This window comes from Lytechinus variegatus, chromosome 3 (assembly GCF_018143015.1).
Source record: "Lytechinus variegatus isolate NC3 chromosome 3, Lvar_3.0, whole genome shotgun sequence".
NCBI classification, from domain to species: domain Eukaryota; kingdom Metazoa; phylum Echinodermata; class Echinoidea; order Temnopleuroida; family Toxopneustidae; genus Lytechinus; species Lytechinus variegatus.
Window position 1 is genome coordinate 30098585 of NC_054742.1, and position 23790 is coordinate 30122374.

Consider the following 23790-nt stretch of genomic DNA (forward strand, 5'->3'; position numbering starts at 1 on the left):
TGATGAAAATATTTTTCGCCCCCCCCCCCCTATTGGTGAAAGCTGGATCCGCCCCTGTATTCAGACCAAAAAGGGGCATTTTAAGGACTGTTTTTAGGAATTCATAAATAGCAGATATATATATCACCAATCTTATGCAAACAAAAGCACAGACAAGAATATTTTCAGACCTTAAAAGGGGGCAATCACTTTAAATAGGCCTACTCATGAAAAGAATCGCATGTCTCTACATAAACTAATAGAAACTCGAAGTGCGAGGAAATATGATGTGTATATTGACTTTAAAACGGGATGTTTAAGTACCACTTAATTCCCTTGAACAGGATTAATGATTTATCTCATTAAACAGACAATGCGAGCACCATATAAGCACGAAACACTGAATAATTTTCATAAAGTATTGAAAAAATATTTCTAATGTAATATGATAGGGTAACATAAACAATATAAAATATACAATAATTTCTTCTTCCCCTACTACGTTTCTCTTTCTTTCTCCCTCCTTTTTTCCTTTCCTTTTTTTTCGGGAGGAGGGGGCACGCGTGCCCCCAGAGTTACGCCACTGGCCTAAGGCCAATTATCCCCATTCGTTTTATATCTCATTCCCCTTCTTTTCCTTTCCTCCTTACAATTTTTTGGGGATTTTTTCCTCTCGCAACTAAAAAAAAAATAGGAGAAACTAATTTTGTATGTTATAATAACCAAGCCCGGGCCAGCGAGCCCCCGCCCTTCATCTACATATCAACTACTTGTGTACAGGTGGGTGGGGGAGGGACTTTGGCCATGGATTCCCAAAACTTTCACGACCAAGAAACACGGGAGGAAAATAGAAAGGAAATGAAAATAAAAATGGTAAAATATCGATTTGATTTGAATCAAATAGTCTAAAATGTCTTTGAGCTGCCAAAGGAGGCTTAGGAAAATCTATTTAAGGAGTCATCCCAAATATGAGGCGAAATAATAACATATCGATGACCAAGAAATACAAATAGGCAAAATAAGATATCATCTCGATAAAAATGTTACATCTGTCATAAAAACTAGAGTTTCGTATATGTCTGACCCCATTAATAAAAACCTTTGGGCTAATTATGCGAATGTATACGCTCAAGGAAGAGGCTATCCCTTGACTTTTTTTCCTTAATTCCCCTTAACTTTCTCTCTTCTGTTTCTCTTTCTTTCTGTTTTCCTCAATATTTCCTCTCCCCATTTACCCTACCCTTTCCTTCTCCCCCTCATATTCTTTCTCACCTCTTTTTCTTCCCTTTCTCCCTCTTTTTTTACCCTTCACTTTATTTCCATTCTCCCCCTTTTTTGGAGGGGGGGGGGGCGGGGGGGGGGCAAGATTACTCTTTGTTAAAGTTTATTGAACTAGATCCTTAAATATTCAAAGTTATGATGACACTTCAAAGATTTATCCTTGGTTAAGATTTTGATTCCCCAAAATGGTCTAAGTTAATTGATCCTATATGACCTTTGACCTTGGTCATGTGACCTAAAACTCGGGCAGGATCCTAGAAATACTTGATTATAATAATGTCCGAGTTGCTATGCTGGCGAATAAATCCTAGAATTGTTTTTTGCCAGTTTTTTAATGTGTACGTGTCAATGACATAATTTCCATTGCCACATTATTTTTTTATAAAGTTTGTAACAGGCCTCTGACTGGGGTGTTAAACTGAACTTCCTAAAAACTTAGTCTGAAAAAGGTCCAATCAAACTAGGGTTAAGCATTTCAAAGAAAACAAATGAATTCATAGACACATAAAAATAACCATGGAATGCTTGAACCAGCAATAAAATTTAATCATTGCAAATATGGGTACACTTTTGAACAATATCAACCGAAGCTTTTCATATGATTGCATGTGAATAGAGAGGAATGGAATAATCAATTATATTCAGCATATATTAAGTCTTTCATACAAATTTCATAAATTTATTATTTCAAGTTGTAACATAAATACCTTACTTCTTGATAAAAAAACATTCAAAGTTCTTGCAAATTGTACTGTCCATCGTAAGGCAGAAACAAATAAAAGTAACAATTATCTTTCAAGACTGACAGTACAAATTCAAAATGTTAAAAATAGTAAATATATTTTGAATCCACACAGATAAACAGGGGCAGTGCCTGGGTATTTTGATGGAAGGTCGGGGCATGATGACTTAAAGTTGACTTCATCTTTTACCAGAGTTACATTCAAACCTCCCATATGCTCTGCTTCCCCCCTCCCCCCTGGCCGGCCGCTATTTTCCCCTACTTGAAATATCACAAGGAGCTGTTGCGTTTACTGAATAATAAATGTACCCATACGTCTTTTGGAAGGCAGAGTAACATTTTCTCTCCTCTGAAATCATAAACAAACTTTGCAATAATCTTAATTTTTTCTACAAGATATGGAAAAGAATCTAAATAGTAGAAAAATAAAAGGTTTTCAACATCCATGGGTTTCAACATTTCATTGAATTACTTTAATTATTCCATCATAGTATTTTGATCTGATAATTTCATACAGGGATAGATCTGAATTTGCTTTGTTTGCCTAAACTGAATTTCACTCAAAATTAACCATGCATATATAACATTAGGTGAGAAACCCACAATAAATCTCAAAAAGCAAATAGAAAAATGGAATATAATTTGATTGAAATTTTATCAATAACTCCATAAACTGACAAATAATGACATAGTTAGATATTATCATTTCAGCTAATGCAATGAATTCATAATATACAGGTCAATATCCATATCAAGAGCTTCTTGGAGATACATCTACATACATTAACAAATGATTACAAGATTCACACAAATTTCTGATAAACATATAATGAGTACTGTTTTTCAACATTATAAATTTTGCAGATATACAAGACAGCTTGATACTAAAGTGTCTGCAGTATATTATATATAACGTAAGACACAATAAACAGGACATGTATAAATCTAGAGTGGTATTCTGGAACACTGTCATAACTTTTGTCATATCTTTTAATTGTACATTGGGTTTATGCGCATTTAAGAACCAAGTAAGAGAAGAGACAACAATTTTTATGACAAAAGTTATGACATCCACCAGAATACCGACTCTGTTGTATCTCTGAAAAAAGACAAAATATGGAGAAAAGACAATGTTCAGAATATTGCCCCAGGGCCCCATAACACAAAGCTAAGCAATGATCTTGGAACATTTTTCTACGATTGATTGCATTGACTACAATGTACAATCAATCGTAAAAATCAAGCATCCGATCAATCGCTAACCTTTGTGTTACGGGACCCTGGTTACTATTCATCACACCAATAGTTATAGTATCATCTCCAAGCAATAGCGTATGCAGGATTTTTTTTAAGGAGGGGGGCTTTCAAGCTGAATAAAATAATTTTAGGTAATATCCTACCCAAAAACAAATTGACAAGCAAAAAAAAAGTTTTGAAAATAATTTCAGGGGGGGTTGAACCCATTTAACACCCCCCTGCGTTCGCTACTGTGTCCAAGCAATATCTAGTTTCCAAGGCAGCTCACATTCTTCCATACAATGGTAAAGTGACAAAGTTGAGTTACATTCAGCCCAGGATCTCTGTTGTATAACTTTTTATCAAAGGCAAGTTACCCCTGGAAGTTACCAGCTAAAATTATACAAGCTAATCGATTAAAAACACTTGACCAATCAACTTTTGTTGATGCATTTGGAGAAATAAACGGAACATAAAGACCAAAATTAGGCAGAATTTGAAAAAAGTACAGTCACTCACTTAGTCATTGTCCATATGCAGTCCACCTTAAATGGATAAATCAATTTTATAAAAAGTACAGAAAATAAGATTTTGATAGAAATGAGAGGTATAATGTATACATTTCTCCTTTGTAAATTATCAACAATACAGTGTATCTGATCTATTAAAGAAAGGAAGTCAATATCAAACTAAATAGTTAACAAATAATCAAGGATCATCATATTGTGTACCTGAGAGCACCCAGCTATCAGACCATTGGGGTAACCAAGAGCAAGGCATACCAGATACAGAGACCATGCCTGTTGGATGTATTATTAATGGTATGGTGGTATCCTTATTGTAACATCATAGGTATCTTGATGAATAACTGACAGCTTGGCTTATAAAGCTCTGGTCATTCCTATCTGATTATGATTGCACCATCAGCTGAATCAGTGATTTTGAATTTATGATGAGACCAACTAAACTCAATAAATCAATCTTAACACAATCCTTAATCTGACAATATTGGTGGCAGCCATTGGATGGAAATCTGAAATGAAATATGCTAATGCTTCTATAAAAATGTCTTTATATCTTATAAGCACTTTATTAGAGGTGTGCTAAAAAGCTGTGCATAAGTTATTAAAAAAGTGTTATGGATGACTTCAAAGATAAAAGCAGGTTATGAAGTTCTGGAGCTCCTAAATGGATTATATGTTATTCCCATAGAGTGGATTCTTGAAGCTCAATGAAGGGTCATCTTTGAGGTCTTTTGAGTTTTCTTTGGAGCTGTAAAAAATCAATAACATACAGAAGAAATGATATATCAGTGGTCGAGAAGATCTGTTATAATAATAATCATGACAACTATCACCATCACCCTCTAGGATTATAGCAAAAGTATATACAATAATATTAAAAATAAAAGTTGTAGTAGTAGTAGTAGTAGTAGCAGCAGAATAGAAGAAGTAGTAGAAGATGTTATTGTTGTTTTACTAATAGCAGTAATAATATATTAGTAGTAGCAATGTTAGTGGTAGTGATGGTAACAACAACAACAACAATTAACAACAACAACAATAATAATAATTATAATAATGATAATTATGGTAATAGTGATAATATAATAAAATTAATAATGATAAAAATATTTATGATAATAATGATATTATAATTATAATAATAATTATTATTATTACTGTGCCCAAACTAAGAATTCCACAATAGCGTTGAATTTTTAGTGGGAGGATATGATCAAAGGGGATGGGGTAATTTGATTTTCAAAGATGACACAGCTGTGCGTGAATCTTCCTTCTGACATTGGTCAATGTGACAGAACATTGCATTTCTAATATAAGTCTGTTTTGTATCCATTGGCATGGTGGCAGCAGTGGGATATATCATCTAAAATGACTGGGTCGTGTTTCATAAAACCTGTTATAATCAACTTCAATAAGAGTGCACTCATGGCTAAAAGTAGAGTTGTCATAGAAATGTTCATTAAGCCTTATGAAACTGGATCTTGGTGCTTTAAGAGAAGTTATTGATATTATGTATGAAAAAGATGAGAGTATTTTTAAGGGGCACTGCCACTTCCCTATCTGTGAATCTTCACGTTCATGAAATTTAACCTTAAATCTGAGCCATGCTAAATAAAATTTTCAGAGTTTTCATTTAAGAGCACTGGGAATTGTTTGAAAATAAAATGTCATTTCTCCTACCAGTTTGACATCAACAGTTCAGATTCCTTCAACCTTTTTTTTTAGCATGACGAAAATCTCCGTTTGAGAACACGTATACCCCAGTTTTTCCATGGACCTACTCCATGGTTTTTCTTAATCAATTACTGCCCCAAGTAAGTATCAAAACACCTGTTTCTTGACCTCGGTCCGAAGATAACATAATAGCCCGAGCGCGGTCCCCGGCAATTAAAGCATGTTGCCATTTTTTATTCACTTAATTTCCTTATTTTGAGGTTGATTTTCTTCGTTCGAAATTGAAAATGGACTAACATTGAATTACTGAATACAAAATCCCTTTGAAAACGTGATTAAATATCAAATAGAATAATGTCATTCCGAAGGTCCTACTACAGGCAGAGAAGTCTTATGTAATAGCACAGCTGTTGTTTATCATTTCGTCCCTGGCCAAACGCTCATAATCTGGCCTGTGGAGACAGCGGGGATTACCTGGCCAAGCGGGGTTGATCAGGCGGGTGTTTCATAAAGCTGTTTGTAAGTTAAGAGCGACTGGTGATCCTGTCTTGCGGTAAATGTTAAACACCATTGGCGATGATCACCAGTCGTTTTTAAAGTCGCTCTTAACTTATGAACAGCTTTGTGAAACGGCCCCATGATCTCAAACACGATTTGGGGTCTAATACCGCAGTTTGCAGTCTGAACTGCGGTCTTTTCTCAAACGGGGGTTTGACGTAATGGATTGTTCTTTGGGCCCGATGTTGCCATCATAAAATGATGAATGATAAAAAGTGGCCCATGACTGCCACGTAATAAGCCATAATTGAAAAATGAGACATCAGTAATTATATGGGATGGGCAGTCAACCTGAACCAAATAAAGCCAAGGGCCAAAGCCACTTGCTCCTGGGACTGAAACAGGGTTTCCCCCTGAATTCACAACCCATACAGATGCAAGCTAAGGTTGTCATCCCCAAAGGGAGCCTGGTCAGCTAGGAGCCAAGCTAGACAAGCTAGTAACCTTGACCTCTAACCTCCCCTCTTGCTTCAATATCAACTCACAAAAGATTTGTACTGTCAATCAAACAAGTTTCATTAGGCCATAAATATCAGTGACATTACCTAGACACACCCTTCTCTCCTGTTGATGTATCATCAATCAACTGTCTCTCATCACTTGTATTGACTGATCCTGTACTAGTGACAGACTCCATCGTTGACATTTGAACTTCTTCACTAATGGGGCTGTCATTGCCACCTGTTCCCATCACATATACTAATACAGTAATGGGTAAATACAAAACAGATCAAATAAATGAGCTACATCGAGCAGTCAAAAAATAAATGGCAAAGAAAATATTGGTTGTGAGAAATCAATTCAAAGAAGATTAATTTAATGATTTGTCAATTTATTGGTCATCAAGACAACTCACTTATTACGGCAGTGGGGTTCAAAGCAAAATGCCTGATTTCAACAGGGACATTTTTTTCAACTTTAATAAATTTGAAAAAAGTGGAACAGCTCTAATGAATGTTGATAAATGCTCTTTTATCTTTTCAATTTATTTTAAATGTACTCATCTGTTATGTTACATAAATTTGCATTGAGGTTTTATGGTGGAAGCATAGCTTAAATCAATGTTACTCTGAGAAGCAATAAAAAGGAGATCAAAGTTTAAACCATGCCAATGTAAAATGCATCAGCACATTATTCTCATTTCGAGGGAGCATTTCATAAGTGTAAATATAACAAAATTTTCCACTGTGAACTTCCTATTTCAGCCAATCACACAGATACAAGGATCTCAGTAGTTTGAAAGTTGTCAGTGAAAATTATTGACAGGGCGCTGACAAGAATCTGTAAAAAATGCTCCCCCAAAATATAACTTGAATAAGGTTGAAATAGGAAAAACTTACATGGGTCTTCAATTCTGTAGGCTCCCCTGTTTTTTCTTTTGTACCAAACGACCACAGCTACGACCGCAATGATTACAAGAATAAGGACAACACAGGAAACCGATACTGTCAATTTTGGCACTAGGGGTAACAAAGAACAAGATTAATGTCAATTTAACTAAATAAAAGATAGAGTTTGAATATTCACTAAGAAATGAAAGAAAAAGAGACACATTGAAACATTTGATACTAGATTTTCAAACAAATTGAACAAAATCATGATAAAAATAAAGTTGCTTTAAAGCAATCCTTGCCTCTTCTGTCAATCCTGGAAACAATTTTGTGTGTCACAAAATGAAGATTCAGTCATACTTAAGAACATTCTCGTCTTAGAAAGTGAAGAGATGTTGACTTATCAAAAGTCACTACAAATGAATGAAATTATCTCCATGCACACTGAACATCAATTTGTATACTAGATATATTACTGGGTAAATAAAAAGATGTTGCAATATGTTAACAAATTCAATCTTCTGAAATAATTGAATTTCATCAAGCAAAATTACCTGTAGCTCCTCATTATTAACAAAAAATTATATATTCACCTTGCTTTGTTCTCTAGTAAAATGTATTAACAACACTGACCAAAGTAGGGATTATATTTATATCAGCTTTCAAGCATGTACATTGAGCAATCAATGGTTAAAATCCAGGTAAAGCTCATTAAAATAATAGTTGGATATACTTACCAGAGCCTGTCCTCTTCTTAGGACTGACATTAATGACTTGATCAGAATCATTGATATCATCTTCTATGGGGAAGAATTCTGAGAAAAGGGCGAAAATGGTTTTGACAGACTATGATTAACAATTCTAAGTTTCAATTCCATCTTAAATTTTGTGCATCACGTTATTAAGGAAAGGTTTGAGATATACTTTGTAATGACTAACACAACTTTGGAAATAACGTATTATCAATAAAATTTGAATAACACACATTGGCATTAAATATATTGACGAGAAACAAACGAGTGTATTTTCATGGAGGTATTTATGAATACACATTTTCCTACAATATTGAGACAGAAATATAAATATGATGGAATACATTCACAATCCTCATTAACTATTGGTTAAAGGGTAGGTTTCATAAAACCTATGAGGAAATTCTGCACCATGATAGAATAATGTCATTGGATACAGCTGGAAATAATATCAATTAAATAACCACTTCCTCAAGTATATGAATGTAAAAATTCATTTTACTTTTGTTTACAAGAGACAAGTAACTAAAATGATAGGTAGCATATTAATACTGAAGTAAATTTCAAGCAGGTCTTTGCAGTCATATAATTACCATATTCACAAAGGTCTCCACCGAAACCTGCAGGGCAGTAACAAGTTCCATTCAGCCTATCACATGCTCCATCATTCCTACACAGACAGACATGCTCACAATCCTGTCCCCACTGTCCTGGTTGACACTCTAGAAGAAGGCACCTTCCATCAGTGTTTGCACAACGATACTGTGGGCAGTGGGAACATGTCATGTGGCAGTTTGGCCCATAGGTACCATCATCACAGGGGATATCACAATAAGCCCCAAGCCAACCATTCCCACAGGAACACGAGCCATCAACATGGTCACAGAGGGCACCATTCTGACACTGGCACTCTTCCATGCAGAGATTTCCATAGTATCTTGACGGACAAGGGCTCGAGCATGTTGGCCCCTCCCAGCCTGCTTGGCAGATGCAATCACCCGTTATCCCATGGCATATGCCTCCATTAAGGCATGAGCAAGTTGACAGACATTGGAGACCATATGTTCCAGCTGGACATGACTCTTCACAATGATCCCCAGTGAATCCAGGAGCACAGACACACTCACCTGAAAATAAACAATAAATAGCCAAACTTGCTACAAAAGACAAATTAATTGATATCATGATTTCCTTCATAGAAAAAAATCTCATATAAGAATATATTTCAAAATGCATCTAAATCATTTGATAACCCCAGGGAATCAATGAAAGTGAAAACACAAGAGACAATGATGGATAACACTGTTATATCTACACTGAAATATTAAACTTGAGAAAACTGCATCGTGATCATGCACAATATAACAAAGGATAATAAACAAAGATTATAAACAAAGATTAAGGAAAAGTGCAAAGTCTTGCCGGATAAAATAGAAAATAAAAGATACACTCATGAATAATAAGCTTTTTAAAATTAATTTTAAAATAAATATAACTTAATCATTAGGAGTGATTCCAATTGCTTACCTGATACATGATTGCATGAACCACCATTTGCACAAGCACATGGTAGGCGACACCACTGCCCATAGTAGCCATCAGGACAAGATCTAGTGCAGTAGGGACCTAACCAGCCTGGATGGCATGAACACTCCCCATTGAACCTGTCACAGCTAGCACCATTCTGACAGGAACATTCCTGATTGCAATCCTCCCCATATTGGCCGATAGGACATGGTGTCTCACACTGGTCTCCCATCCATCCAGCAGAGCAAGAACAGGAATGACCATTGCAGATACCACCATTTTGACAAAGTGGTTCAGAATCTAGAAGATGAGAAGTGCCAATGTTAAAGCACTGCAGAAAGTAATTAAAACCTCTGGTCAAACACCAGGAGAAAGCTATTGGTGTAGCAGATAGGGAGTTCCAACTGTACAATACATTTCTACCAAGCTAAGGAAAAAGAAGCAATCGATATGAACTATATCTGATATCCTGATAACTTCACATTTTATCTCCACCACTCTTCATCTGGGTGAAAGGATAAAGCTTTAGGCAAGGCATCGAGGTATAAGACTGATGTCAGGGTCAATTACAAATACATTTTTCATTTTCACAGGACTTAATGGCCCAAATTCACAAAGGTGGTTTTTAAAACCATTGGTTGAACCCATTGTTTATATAGATTTCCTGTATAAATTATGCTTATTTACAGCGTATATTAAAAAATGTCCAATGCTGATGCACGCTTTTGTCATAGTGTGCCAAGTTGATGCCTGATGTTGCAATGGTTAAGTGCGCTATTTAATTAATGAGTCCACTTTTTCAGGAGTGGACTCATTAATTCAAAACAGTGGACTCATGAATAAAATAGCGTGGATAACCACGGCAACAGGCATCAATTTGGCGCACTGTGACAAAAGCACCTATCAGCATTGGATATTTTTGATATACACGGTAAATAAGCATAATTTATACAGGAAATCTGGAGAAGCCATGGGTTCAACCAATGGTTTTAAAAACTACCTTTGTGAATTCGGGCCAATAAATTTGGGGGATTGAAGGATTGGGCAGCACAGCTTACCCTATCTTATACCCACCTCACACTGTTATAACTGCTGCAATGCAAATCTGGAAATAAATAAGTCTAGATTTACCACTTTCAACAATTTTAGCCCCCTAAAATATGCTCGCTGAGGTTCTCAATATTATAATGCAGAGATACTAAAATAAATATTAAGGCACCATAATCCCCCTGTCTGTTGAAATATTCAGCTGGTTTCCTTATCATGACACAAAGCAGTCTTGTAATCATAATTTGAAACTGGTTTAGCCTTGCAAAAAATTCATGTATTCATATTATTATTGATGAGCTGAATCAGGCAGACTTGATTCAACATTTGAAAAATACTGTTGGGTTTGTATGCTACTGCAAGGATAAAAGACTTTCATCACAGCAGCTTACATGGTGTGGGGCAGGTTTTACAGTCAATTTCTTGAGGTGTGACTATACCTGATGAACAGTTGCATCTGCCTCTGACAGGGTCACAGTCATCTCCAACCAAGCAATCACAGGTGTAGTTACAACCATCACCGTAAGAACCCTGAGGACATTGTTGATCACATCTCTCACCAGTCCATCCAGGCCAACACAAACACTCACCAGTGAAAGGAGAGCAGGAATAAGAATTCACACAGTTACATGTATTGATACACCCACTTCCATATGTGTTATCTAAAATAGATGAAAGATATGATAGAAATACGATCATGATGATAATGATGACAATAAAAATAATAACTATAGTAATAATGACATCATAATGATAATAGTGATAAAAAAATAATAACAATGATAGATGGTATTTATGCGCCAAATCCACTCTGCAGATTTAAGGCACTATGAAAGAAGGGAGAGAGAGCAAAGTAGTATACATATACAATGACAAATTTAAGAATGTGAGGAAAATTTGCCAAATAAGAATAGGAAACATTTAATAGAAGTGTCTTTAGAAAACATTTAAATGATTCAATTGACAAATTGTCATTCACAAAGTTTTAAACCTCTGCCTTAATTAGGACAACTTACAGCATAAAATGTAAATGTCAGATTACACCATATTTTGGCATCCTTCAAAAATGTTATGGCCTGTAAAACACAACTTTCTGAACAATATTGTGATAGAACACATCATAGAAACTTAATGAAAATGTCATATAAAGGTCAGAGTTACTTACCCAAGCACATGTTTTCACAAAACACACCTCTGAATCCAGGCTTACAGTTACATGACCCATCAGTGGGATCACAAGTGGCCCCGTTTTCACAACCACAGTTCATCTCGCAATCTCGTCCAAAGAATCCAGAGGGACATGGATCACTACAAGTCCTTCCAATCCACCCTGGCATACACTCACACAACCCTGATATGGGATTACAGGAGGCAGTTGATGAATCATCACAAAGGCAAGTTTGGTTGCAGTAATTGCCATACTGCCACAAGTCGCAGGATGTGGCACAGTTGACCCCCTGCCAGCCAGGTGTACAGCTACAGACACCAGACACATGGTCACAAACAGCTCCATTCAGGCAATCACAACGATCCAGGCACTCACTACCAAACCATCCCTGGTGACAAGGTAGGCTACAAAAGGTTCCGCGCCAACCATCTGTGCAGTCACAGTACCCAGTGATCCTGTTGCATACACCATCATTCTGACATTGGCAGGTGCTGTTGCAGCCAAGACCATACCATCCTATGGGAGTGCAGAGGAAAATTTTAAAGTTATCGACACTGAAATTTTTGCAAATCCAGAAGATGACAGGCTCTATCAGATGTAAATTAAAATTCACATACACATCCCCAATAGGAAAGAGTAAGGACTATATAAATATACCAAAAATTCTGAAAACATAGTGATGACTTCCTTCAATATTTCTTCAGTACATGTCAAAATTCACATTTAAATCATTACTCTGTATTGATACAAAATTTTAAAGTTTATTGTGTAGGACTAAAATTTGATTATATTGCATTTATATGGGTCTCATAATTTTGTCTACTGTGTCTATATTTTGAGATTATTATCTCTTGGTCAGAGAAGCTGTCCTTACAATCCCTTATTTTTTTCAGTTGTCATTGAGATATGTCAAAAATATATTAATGAGATTAAAAAAAAACTTAGATGGAATCTAAATGAAATAATTGAATTTCCACTTTCAACATTAGTTTTCTATTGTGGCAATTCATTTTAAGCATTGACATATCCCAAACAGGATGGAGTAATGTTACCTTCTGGGCACTGTACATTGCAGTAATCTCCCATCCATCCAGCCAAACAGGTGCATTCTCCAGTGACATGGTGACAGGATGCTCCATTGGTACAGGCACATCCCTCTGCGCACTCGTATCCATACCTACCAACTTCGCATTCATACTCACAATGCCTACCCCGCCAGCCTGGATTACATGTACATTTCCCAGTACGAAAGTCACAGGAACCACCATTATGGCAATTGCATAGTTCACTGCAGTCCTGCCCATGGGTTCCAACTGTTGTGAAGATAGAATGACACAGATGTGGTAGAAATGGAAAATAATGAGAAAGGGAAATAAGAGAGGAGGGAGCCGGAAAACATTGATAGCATTTTTACAATGAGGCACACAGTGTGAAAAAAAATCTACATAAAAACAAGAATTTTTTAATTACCAAAGTCTATTTGAAGGACACCATTTTGCCATGACCTGGATCAGTGATAGTTCTGCTGTTCGTAGAGTGCCTTTGCTCATGATCTGAAGGTTATGGGTCTCATCATTAGCCAAATACTCTACACCAAAGACTCATCAGACTGAAGTTCAGAGATAATAACATCATTTATATATTTGTTTACTCATTAATTCATATAATAGACTAGGTAAATATGGATAATCATGATCAATATAGTTAACACACAACCCTCTTACCTGGGCACTGGTACTCGCATAACCTTCCCCTGTATCCGGGTAGACAGGAGCATGAGCCATTAATGGGATTACATACACCATTATTTACACAAAGACAGCTTTCCTGACACAGAACTCCATAGAATCCTGTAATTCAAAGAAGCAGGATGAAAAATATGATGATTCTCATTGTAATATTTGCCCTCTATTTGGAGCCATGTCATGCAAATTGCTATCTTTGAAGCATAGAAGTTTGGTAATATAAAAACAGTTATATTTCATAAGTGTTGATTAACAAATTGTGTTATGAGAAACAAAGCAATGCTATTAAAATGATTGGTACCTGTGAAAGTGTTCTGGGGGGAAAATGTGGCAGCACATTGATACAAACCCACACTTATAAACTGACTGGAACCTCTGGAAGTGTTTTTATTAAAATATGCCACAGTGGCACAAATTGATACAAACCCACACCTATAAAATGATTGGTGTACCAAGAATGGATTGTCCAAACTATGGTGTGGTGGAAGCAAAGGGATTAAAATCCTATGAAATTTAACAACTGGTGCTCCTGGAAGTACTTTGTCCGAATCATAGCTTGGTGGCAGCGGTGGGATAAAAACCTATAAAATATAAACAAGGCATTTGCGATTTTGTGTCTCGCCCACTTATGAAAATAACCAGAAATATCCTGATTTGCATGGGCATGCAACAGAATTGTATCTGTTTCTGTTTGTGGTAACTCCCGTAGGAACTCAGCAGGACAGCATTTTTTGCTGGTAAACGCCAAGCTGGCATATAACCAATTAACTATGAAACGTTTTTCGTCTAGGTTAATCAGTCATAGTGGCTGACGTTATAGACGACAGATATCACTCTCGGGCCTTTTTATCAAAGTGGAGACAATGGCAGAGTTGGGATTCGAACTCACAACCTTGCGATTATGAGTCCAATGCTCTAACCACTGGACCACACAACTTCATTGTGAAATAACTTCATTGTGAAATAACTGAGATGAAATAACATCTGTTTTAAGAGTCTTGCACGTAAGCTTTAATGTTGACCTCAAAATAATCTTTGACCTTACCACGTGACCTCCGAATACAATAACATACAGGTCTCCCAAGTACTCCTACAACTCAAGTTTGGTATAAAAGTGACTTATGGTTGCAAAGTGTTGTGATAACATTGACCTTAGACCTTACCATGTGACCTCTGATTGAGCCATGGCATGCAGGTCTCCTCAGTAAACCTAAAACCCAAGTTTGGTTGAAAAGTGACTCACGGTTGCAGAGTTATGTGTCATAAAAAATCTTGCACGTAAACTTTAACGTTGACCTGAAAATGACCTTTGACCTTACTATCTTATCTTTGGCTGAAGCATAATATGCAGCTTCCCTAAGTATATCTACCATCCAAGTTTGGTTGAAAAGTGACATATGGTTTCGGAGTACGTTATGCATCATATTTTTTTGTCACGGACGGACAATATTTGGATCCCTTAGTCTCACCTTTACCTCTGGTGGGCGAGACAAAAACCTGGTGCCCCTAAAAAAGCTTTGTCCAAATTATAGCTAAAAGTGCTTTGTCCAAATTATAGCAGCAGTGGGATAAAATCCTATGGAATTTAAACTATGGGTGACTCTGGACATGTTTCATTGAAAATGATAGCAGCTGTATGATACAAACCCTCATTATTGAAATGATTGAATGTTTCATAAAATCTTCCATAGTAGGAATTGTTGGAAACAAACCAGAGCCAATGAAATGACTGGTGCCTCTGGATATTTTTCATTATAGTATAGCATGGTGTAGGAATATTGTAGATAATTTTCATTCATTCCATAAATGGCCATAACAGAAAAGATTGAAATACTCATCATGATTATCTGTATTAACCCACCTTCATCACAGAGTCTTTCGCAGTGGACTCCCTGGTAACCTGGCAGACAGGTGCAATCCCCAGTAACATGATCACAAAGTCCACCATGCTGACAGGTACAAGTTGAATTGCAGTTGTCTCCATATGTTCCTTCATGGCACTCACTCTCACAGTTAGGTCCTTTCCAACCTGGAGCACAGGTGCATCTACCTGACATCTGGTCGCAGGTACCACCATTCTTGCATCTACAGATTGAGGCACAGTCTTGACCAAAGTACCCAGGAAGGCATGGATCTGTGCAGTGTTCTCCTATCCAGCCTACACACAAATTACAATTTATAAAGATTTGAATGGTAGGCCCAGGTCAATACATGACATTACAAAAAATTGAATTGCATATGTTGTAATAAAGTTTTCCTTAATAGAAGATATTCATAAGTGTTTAAAACCAAGGAGACATGATATTATCATTAATGCATGCTGGAAAAGAATAACAATATTGTGGCTACATGGTTAATATCCAAGTATATTAGAAAGTGAACCTCAAACTAAATAATACCTCTCACAACTGAAAATAAGTTTTCATCATAATTTATGAAAACCATACCTTACAAAAACAAAGATGCCATCCTTTTTTATATCACAGCAGGATTCAGAGGCATAATAATGTTGGGATATACAATGATATATATTTTCTCTTTTTTTGTGGGGGGGGGGGGGGTAATTTACATTGGTAGTAATAACAATTGAAGGAAAACATTTTCCTGCCAGATTAAGGTCACAGCTTCTGAAAAGAGTAATACATGGTGCTTCTGATGAAACTTACCTGGTGTACAGCTACAGTCTCCTGTCACTCTATCACAAGATGCTCCATTCTGACAGTAACACTGCATCCTACAAGCATTGCCATAGTAACCATCATCACATGGTTCACTACAAGCAGTTCCGGATCCATCACCAAGCGTTTCACAAAGACAAACACCAGTCACATGATGACAGAGTCCTCCAAGTGGACAAATGCATGGCTCCTCACATTTCCAACCAAAATACAAGTCTGGGGGAAAAAAACAGATTATAATGATTAGTAATAAAAATATTGTGACTTTTTACATAAATATCTAAAACCTTCCTTTAAATCTGGAGAAGTTTGAATTGGTTAAAGACAGATAGTTGACTAAATCTAGGCCAAAGGTAGTGCAGTGCTTATCCTTAATTTCTAACTTTTTCTCATCTTCAATAATTTTCCCATTTTTATGAAAATTCTGGAAGCACATAAAACCTAGTAATAAAATGTGGATTATAGACACATATGCAAGTGAAAAAATACTGAATATAAAATACCCCTAAAACTCAAACTCCTGGAATGACATTATATACTAACCGGGTCTCGGGCATGGATGCTGACACATGTCACCGATGTAACCTTTGGCACATATGCAGACCCCAGTCTCATGATCACAGGAGCTGTTATGAAAACACTGACACTGCTCTTTGCATCGGTCACCATAGTGCCCATTTTGACACGGTGTCTCGCAGAGTGCACCAATATACCCTGGTCGACATTGGCAGGCTCCGGTCACATGATCACATGTGGCGTTGTTCTGGCACTGGCAATCTAATTGGCAACCAGCACCATGAAATCCTTGATGTACATGTAAAACACAAAATGTAATGTGGTAAGTTTCTGTGATGCTATACAATGTGAACTCTTCTACTGATTTATTGTATATCAACCCTACTTAACCAATTGGAAAATGTACCAAATGGCAATGATCTGCAGCAACAAAAATATTCCCTGAGAATTATATTGGTATCAAGCTATCTACTGAAGATAGTGAATTGAAAAAAATAGTTCTTCATCAAACTAAATATTACATCAGTCCTACTCTTGACCCCTCATAACATGGGGTAGCTTAAAGTGGAGACTGTCCTGTAAGAAGTTAAATCACCCAATGTGTTGTCCTCCTATAAGAGAGCTTCAGTCTTGATTGCAGAGTTACAAAACATCAACAAAAATGGTATTGTTAATTTTGGTATGATTTAGAATATTTGATCTTTAAGAAGTTTGGACATGTATATCAATCATTTTTTTTCCCTTCACAACATAATGTAGTTTGTAAATATTGTAAAGAGTACTTGAAAATAATTCATCATTCTCCAGGACATATATAGTCTACCTGATTGAGCTAATTTTATTCAAGGTTAATGTGACACTTACATGTATACGCCAAAACTTAATTCAGGTTAAGAACGGTCAAACTGAGTATTCATTACTCCTTGACTGATAAAATAATCTATCACTCAGTGTATTAGCTCTACACGATAGGCATTGTAATCATGATCTACATCAGACCAAAGAACTACAGATGGGTAGTTACCTTGAGGACATTGGAGTTCACATAAAGGGCCATAGAATCCAGCAGGACAATGACATGTTCCATTGGTGTGTTCACATACTCCTCCATTCTGACATGCGCAAACACTGCTACACCCTGACCCATAATATCCTGATGAAGAAATTATATAAACAAACGATCACTTTTTTTTCTCACATCAGTGAAATATATTCTTATTTGCCACATCCACTTATCATATAAATAAATTTTATTCGGAAATGTACACAAAAGAAAAAATCTGTCTGTAATACAAATGAATAATATATCTTCATGATTCATTTGAAAAGATTATTAAAGTCATTTTTACAAAGCTTGATTTTGATGATATATATGTTTGAATGCAGTATTCTAAACTCCTTGACAGAGCTTGTATATTTCTTTACATTACGTTGCACCTAATCAGGATTTGTTACAAGGAAGTTGCATTTTGTTGAGAGGGTGCATTTTGCTGTGTAAAATGTTTGTAATATTACACGGCAAGTTTTAAAGACAGTGTCACAAGAAAAAATGTAATACAATGACAATACCATATTTCTCTTGACAATCAAAATATCAATTCCATTTCATAGACCCATCTGAACCTCACCACTTTGGCAGGTATCCTCACAATGGTCTCCAATATATCCAGGCAAACAATGACACACTCCGCTCACATGATGACAGTAAGCTCCATTTTCACAGGAGCAAACTTCTTGACAATGGTTACCATAGAATCCTAGTTCACATGGTTCACTGCAGACATCACCTTGCCAGCCATTAGCACAGGTACAGTTGCCTAAAATCAAGGAATAAATTCTATTTGATGGCCAGAAGAAAAATTAACATATCTTGTACTCTTGAATTATTATTTTTTTAATTGTAATCATTCTTTCAGACAAGGCAGTATTAGTTGTCCTCCTGTAAACATTGCATACTTTAAACTTATATGGAAGCAATTAATCTCTCAGGTGCATTAAACAAAACAGGTCATGTGAATGTAGCATACTTGCTCATGAAAGTAATCACAGATTTTTCATTGGAAATTTTACCTTTTAAGCAAAGAATACTAACCTAAAGCACAAGTTCTGATTAATGACTCATTAACATCCCTACATGATTAACATTATTCTAATGAAAAAAAGTGAAATATATGAATAGTCCTTACCATTTGTATTGTTGCAAAAGGCACCATTTTCACAAAGGCACAGTTCCATACAACCTAAACCATAATATCCAAAATCACAGTGAGATTCACACGTAGACCCTTTCCATCCAGCCAAGCAACTACATCTTCCAGTGACACCATCACATTCACCGTTTACACAACGGCATGTAAGAGAGCAATTAGCTCCAAATGTTCCTTCAGGGCATGGCTCTTGACACAAGGGGCCTGTGAAACCAGCCCCACATATGCAGGTACCATCAGTGTGTGAGCAGATAGCGTTGTCTGAACATTGACAGTTCTCTATAATAGAACAAAATCAAGGATAAAAGTAAGTAAATAATGCAATTTCATTTTTGTTTATATATCATGTGTGTATAAAAAAAAAACATATGATGAGGAAATTTGACTTAAAACTGATATCAGCACTAGATGAGAAGTATGCTTTCAGGGGATTTGATATACTGTGGCCTATTGTTTCATGAATGGGCGGAAGGTGAGATAGAGTATGCAAACTCTGAAAAAGAAGATGTATGATCTGTGAACATAAATAAAAAGAAGACTTGAATTAAGATTACACAACATACAGATATAATAAGAGTAGCCAAATGATGTTCAGATAATCATTAAATCACAAAAGCTATCAAATAATTACCAACACTAGGATGGACATAAGAATTAGAAAGACACTTATTAACATAGAAGTTAGATATACTGATATACCAATGTATTCATTGAAATCTGTTTCATATAATTAGAATGCACTGATCATATGATACCATAATTCAGCTGGGCCTACCATTGTATTTTTCCATCAATTAATATCACAATTGATTCCTAAAGTTTTTTTATTGGATCTAAAGTGAGACAAACCTGAGCAAGAAAGGCCATAGGTTCCATTGGGGCAAACTTGACTGCAAGATTTCCCTGTGTAACCTGAAGCACACGTGCAGTCACCTGTAAAACCATCGCATGAGCCACCGTTGCGGCAGTCACACGGCTGACTGCACCTACGTCCATAATAATCTGGATGGGCAAAGTAGGTCAAAGCTCTTAATTAAAGTAACCTTATTAAGTTCAAATTAGGCAAAAAGCATATTTACTGACCTGATTGTCAATGTCAATAAATCAACTCAAAATTAATTCAACCTGGAGCTGCAATATTCAGAAACTTTTTTGCTTCTTAATCTAAAACAAATATTTTTTATCACATAATAATAAAAAAGATAATCAAGACATCTAACATGTACATACATAATAATTTGTTTCAAATAGGACTTTATTTTTGAAGACTTACTGATCAATCATCAAAAGGGTTTATATGAGGCAATTAACCATTTTCTTTTATCATATTCTTTGTTTCATATTTCCAATCAATTTTTTTTTCAATTGTATGTCAAACCCTGTCTAAATTTCAACAAAAATAATAACTAAAAAAAACAGCCAATATAAATTGAGTGACTTGAGAACATGTGATATTTAAAAAAGTTTATTGTAAGCACTCAAATAAACATGCAAGCTTTTCCTATTTTAATTCTTCATCCCGTAAGACCAATTCTATGTACAGCCAATTCATATATTGTAATCAATTTCCAAAGATCAGTTGTCAAAATTTTTGCTAGAGTATCAAGCCTTTAACCAAGAAACATTAAAAAAAAAACACCCCGGAATAACTTATTACTTTCTGGGCATGTTTCTTGACATCTGTCCCCCATGTATCCATCCATGCAATCACAGCTCCCTGTCACATGATCACAGATGCCCCCATTCTCGCATTCACAAGAGGAGTTACATCCTATGCCAAAGAATCCAATGGAGCAAGGATCTTGGCAGTGTTCTCCACTCCATCCTGGTTCGCATGTACAGCTCCCGTCTCGATGATCACAGTAAGCTCCATTCTCACATGGGCAAGTTTCAGAGCAATCTTGACCATACAAGTTGCCTTCTACAAACAAAAGACGGAAATTCTTGCTGATTTATTTGTGCACATTATTTATTCACAACCTCTCAACCATCTAAGACACATAGGCCTGGAGATAATGATATTCTTTGTAACTCAACAAGTTGTCAGAAGTGTACCCTGGGGATATATACAAGTTGATTTATTTCTGTTTAATTATTTATGACATTCTTGACATATATACATTAGCTGCTACATGCATATGGCATGGAATGGAATAAATTATCAAAATAATCACAAGGTTTGTTCCAAGTGTAAGTGGCTTAATCTTAATGTCTGATATAAGCACATTTCTTCAGAATGACTGAGAAATATACACTATTTTGTCATGCCTACATGTGTATACCTAGCTGTATTAGCAATTTTTAGTGTACTTGTCTGGTGGTTTTAAATAAACTTAAATTTTGGCTATGTCAGAACTTACTAGATCTTTCGATGATAATATTATGTTTTATCCTGACTTGAAAGATTTCGCTTGAAAGTGACTATACTGGAGTTGGGATTTAAGTTGCGTTGACAAGATAAAAATTCCTACCTAAGAAATGGCAGTCAGAACCACAGAATAGTCCAAAGAATCCATCAAGACAGCTGCAATCTCCAGTGGTAGGATCACATTGTCCATCGTTTTCACACATACATCTCAACAGACAATTCATTCCATAATAACCATTTGGACAAGGAATGTCACATGATTCTCCTAAAGAAAGCACATTTTAAGTTGCAATGTGTAGGTTAAAGCAGTCTTATTATATCTCGTACAATTCTTAATAATTGGAAAAGTCATTATGGTTATCATGCAGTTCATAATTTATGGTTTGATTCGAGATGCTAAAAAACTTTACATATAGCTCATGCATTGAAAAACATTAAAAGGAATCATTTCATTCACTAATTGATATTTGAGAAATATTTAACAACCCCTAAATGTTTGCTTTGACAAATATGTGAAAATTATATTTATATTTGTTCTTTTTAGAAATTAGGAATATAGGGCTTTGATCATAATCATGTAGAACACAGAAAAAGAGTACCAAATATACATGAAAAGTTAAATTTCAAAGAAAAGTAAATACAGAATGTCTTTTCCAATATACTGTATTCCCAAATGCCAAAAGACAAATGACAGATAAACATGAACCAGAAATCAATGTGTTAACCCATTCAGGATAATTGATAATTTTAAGCTACAATCGATCATCACTTATTCTCTGAATTGGCAGCATCAGTATTTTTCTTCTATTCATATACTATTCCTTTTAAAATAATAGTTCCGAAATGGATGAAGATTGCAGATTTTAGTGATTTTTCATTAATTATCTTCGTACCATTCAGCTAAAGATATTGCATTTAGAATGGACAAAGAAAGTAAGACTTTTTTCTCTTCTTATGCATTTTGAAACAATTACTGGGACTCTGCATGTCCTGAATGTGTTAATGAGCATTTTATTAACAATCTATAATTAGTAACAGTACAAGCAATCAAAATTACCTAGCCATCCACTTGTACACGTGCAGGCACCAGTCAAAGGATTACAGAACGAAGAGTGGTTTCCACACCTACACTCCTGATTGCATCTATCACCAAAGTAACCAGATCGACATGATTCTGCACAGAATGGACCATCCCATCCAGGGAGACAGGTACAGTTCCCAGTCACATGATCACAAGCAGCATCGTTCTCGCAATTGCATTGCTCAAGACAACCTTGGCCATAATAATTTTCTATGGGAGCAATATATGGTCAGAAAACAAGTTAGGAAAACAGAGATAAAGGGAATTGGTGGGGGGGGTTGGCTCTATATGGTATACTTAACTTGGCTGAAGGCAAGATGTTGACTACAACTGCTGACACTGTATGCCTATCATGAATAATTATATATTGCATAACTGATTCAGGTTATCATAGCTAATCAAACTGAATAATAAACTTTCAGTGATAAATCACTGTGAAATAAAAACCTATCCACACACAGTTCCTGGCATTAATTGATGTATGAATCAGGAAGATCATATTTTTTATGCTGAAATGATTAAAATTTCTGTGAAGCCACCTTGGAAAATAGGGATGGTTGGCAGCTCTTGAGTACTGATATGAGATCTTAAAATTGGGAAAGTAAAATGAAGACTTTTTGATTTTCATACATAAATTGTGTGAAGATAGAAAAATGGGCTTATTACTTTCCAAGAAGAAGAGTTTTTTGTCATTTCTTTAAACCACTATCTTAATTATGTGTGGAGAGTATAAAGTTTGTACACTATACATTTCAAATATTCACATTAATAATTTTGAAAAAGAACCTACAGAGGGCAGAATTCATATTTGTGAAGTCTGTATTACACCAAGACAGCTATAAAAAATCATCATCAAATCAGATGAACTATTATCCTCTGTTAATATCTAAACTCTCATTTAACAGGGAGCACCAAGCTCAGAAAATCTGTTTATCACTAACCTTCACATGGATTTTCACAGAAAAATCCTTGGTATCCAGGGGGGCACATACATTCCCCGTTATCAGCTCTACAAGTCCCTCCATTGGAGCAGGCACATTGGAATAGGCACTCCTGCCCATAGGTACCAGCTGGACATGGATCACTGCACACCTCACCCATCCATCCACTCAAACAGGTACATGTTCCATTGACATGGTTGCACCGCCCTTCGTTCTGGCATTGGCATGTCTGGTTACATTGGTCACCGTAGTAACCCTCTGCACATCTTTGATCACAAAGGTCTCCTTCCCATCCAGGTCTACATACATCACATAGGCCAGTCATGTGATTACAGTCCCCATGTTGGCAGGTACAGCGAGATGAGCAGTTGCTTCCATAGTATCCATCTGAAAATTAGGACAATATTGATAATGAGTCTTATAAACATTGCACCA

The 23790-nt window shown here is 35.9% G+C and overlaps 1 protein-coding gene across 1 annotated transcript in view; it reads right to left on the reverse strand.

Annotated features, from left to right (window-relative positions):
• Positions 1-3223: 3223 nt before the first annotated feature.
• LOC121410736 (multiple epidermal growth factor-like domains protein 6) overlaps positions 3224-23790 on the reverse strand; it is a 48203-nt gene continuing 27636 nt past the window's right edge. Inside the window, exons 9-29 of the mRNA XM_041603007.1 lie at positions 23356-23742; positions 22391-22624; positions 21437-21598; positions 20623-20886; positions 19815-19967; positions 18945-19244; positions 18387-18575; positions 17783-17911; positions 16786-17046; positions 16231-16458; positions 15426-15722; positions 13544-13669; positions 12872-13132; positions 11817-12335; positions 11092-11313; positions 9605-9904; positions 8671-9204; positions 8063-8140; positions 7335-7454; positions 6540-6693; positions 3224-4510 (exon numbers count right to left, since the gene is read on the reverse strand). Coding sequence (XP_041458941.1) covers positions 4432-4510; positions 6540-6693; positions 7335-7454; positions 8063-8140; positions 8671-9204; positions 9605-9904; positions 11092-11313; positions 11817-12335; positions 12872-13132; positions 13544-13669; positions 15426-15722; positions 16231-16458; positions 16786-17046; positions 17783-17911; positions 18387-18575; positions 18945-19244; positions 19815-19967; positions 20623-20886; positions 21437-21598; positions 22391-22624; positions 23356-23742 — 4997 coding nt within the window. The 3' untranslated portion in view covers positions 3224-4431. The remainder of the gene's footprint in view (positions 4511-6539; positions 6694-7334; positions 7455-8062; positions 8141-8670; positions 9205-9604; positions 9905-11091; positions 11314-11816; positions 12336-12871; positions 13133-13543; positions 13670-15425; positions 15723-16230; positions 16459-16785; positions 17047-17782; positions 17912-18386; positions 18576-18944; positions 19245-19814; positions 19968-20622; positions 20887-21436; positions 21599-22390; positions 22625-23355; positions 23743-23790) is intronic.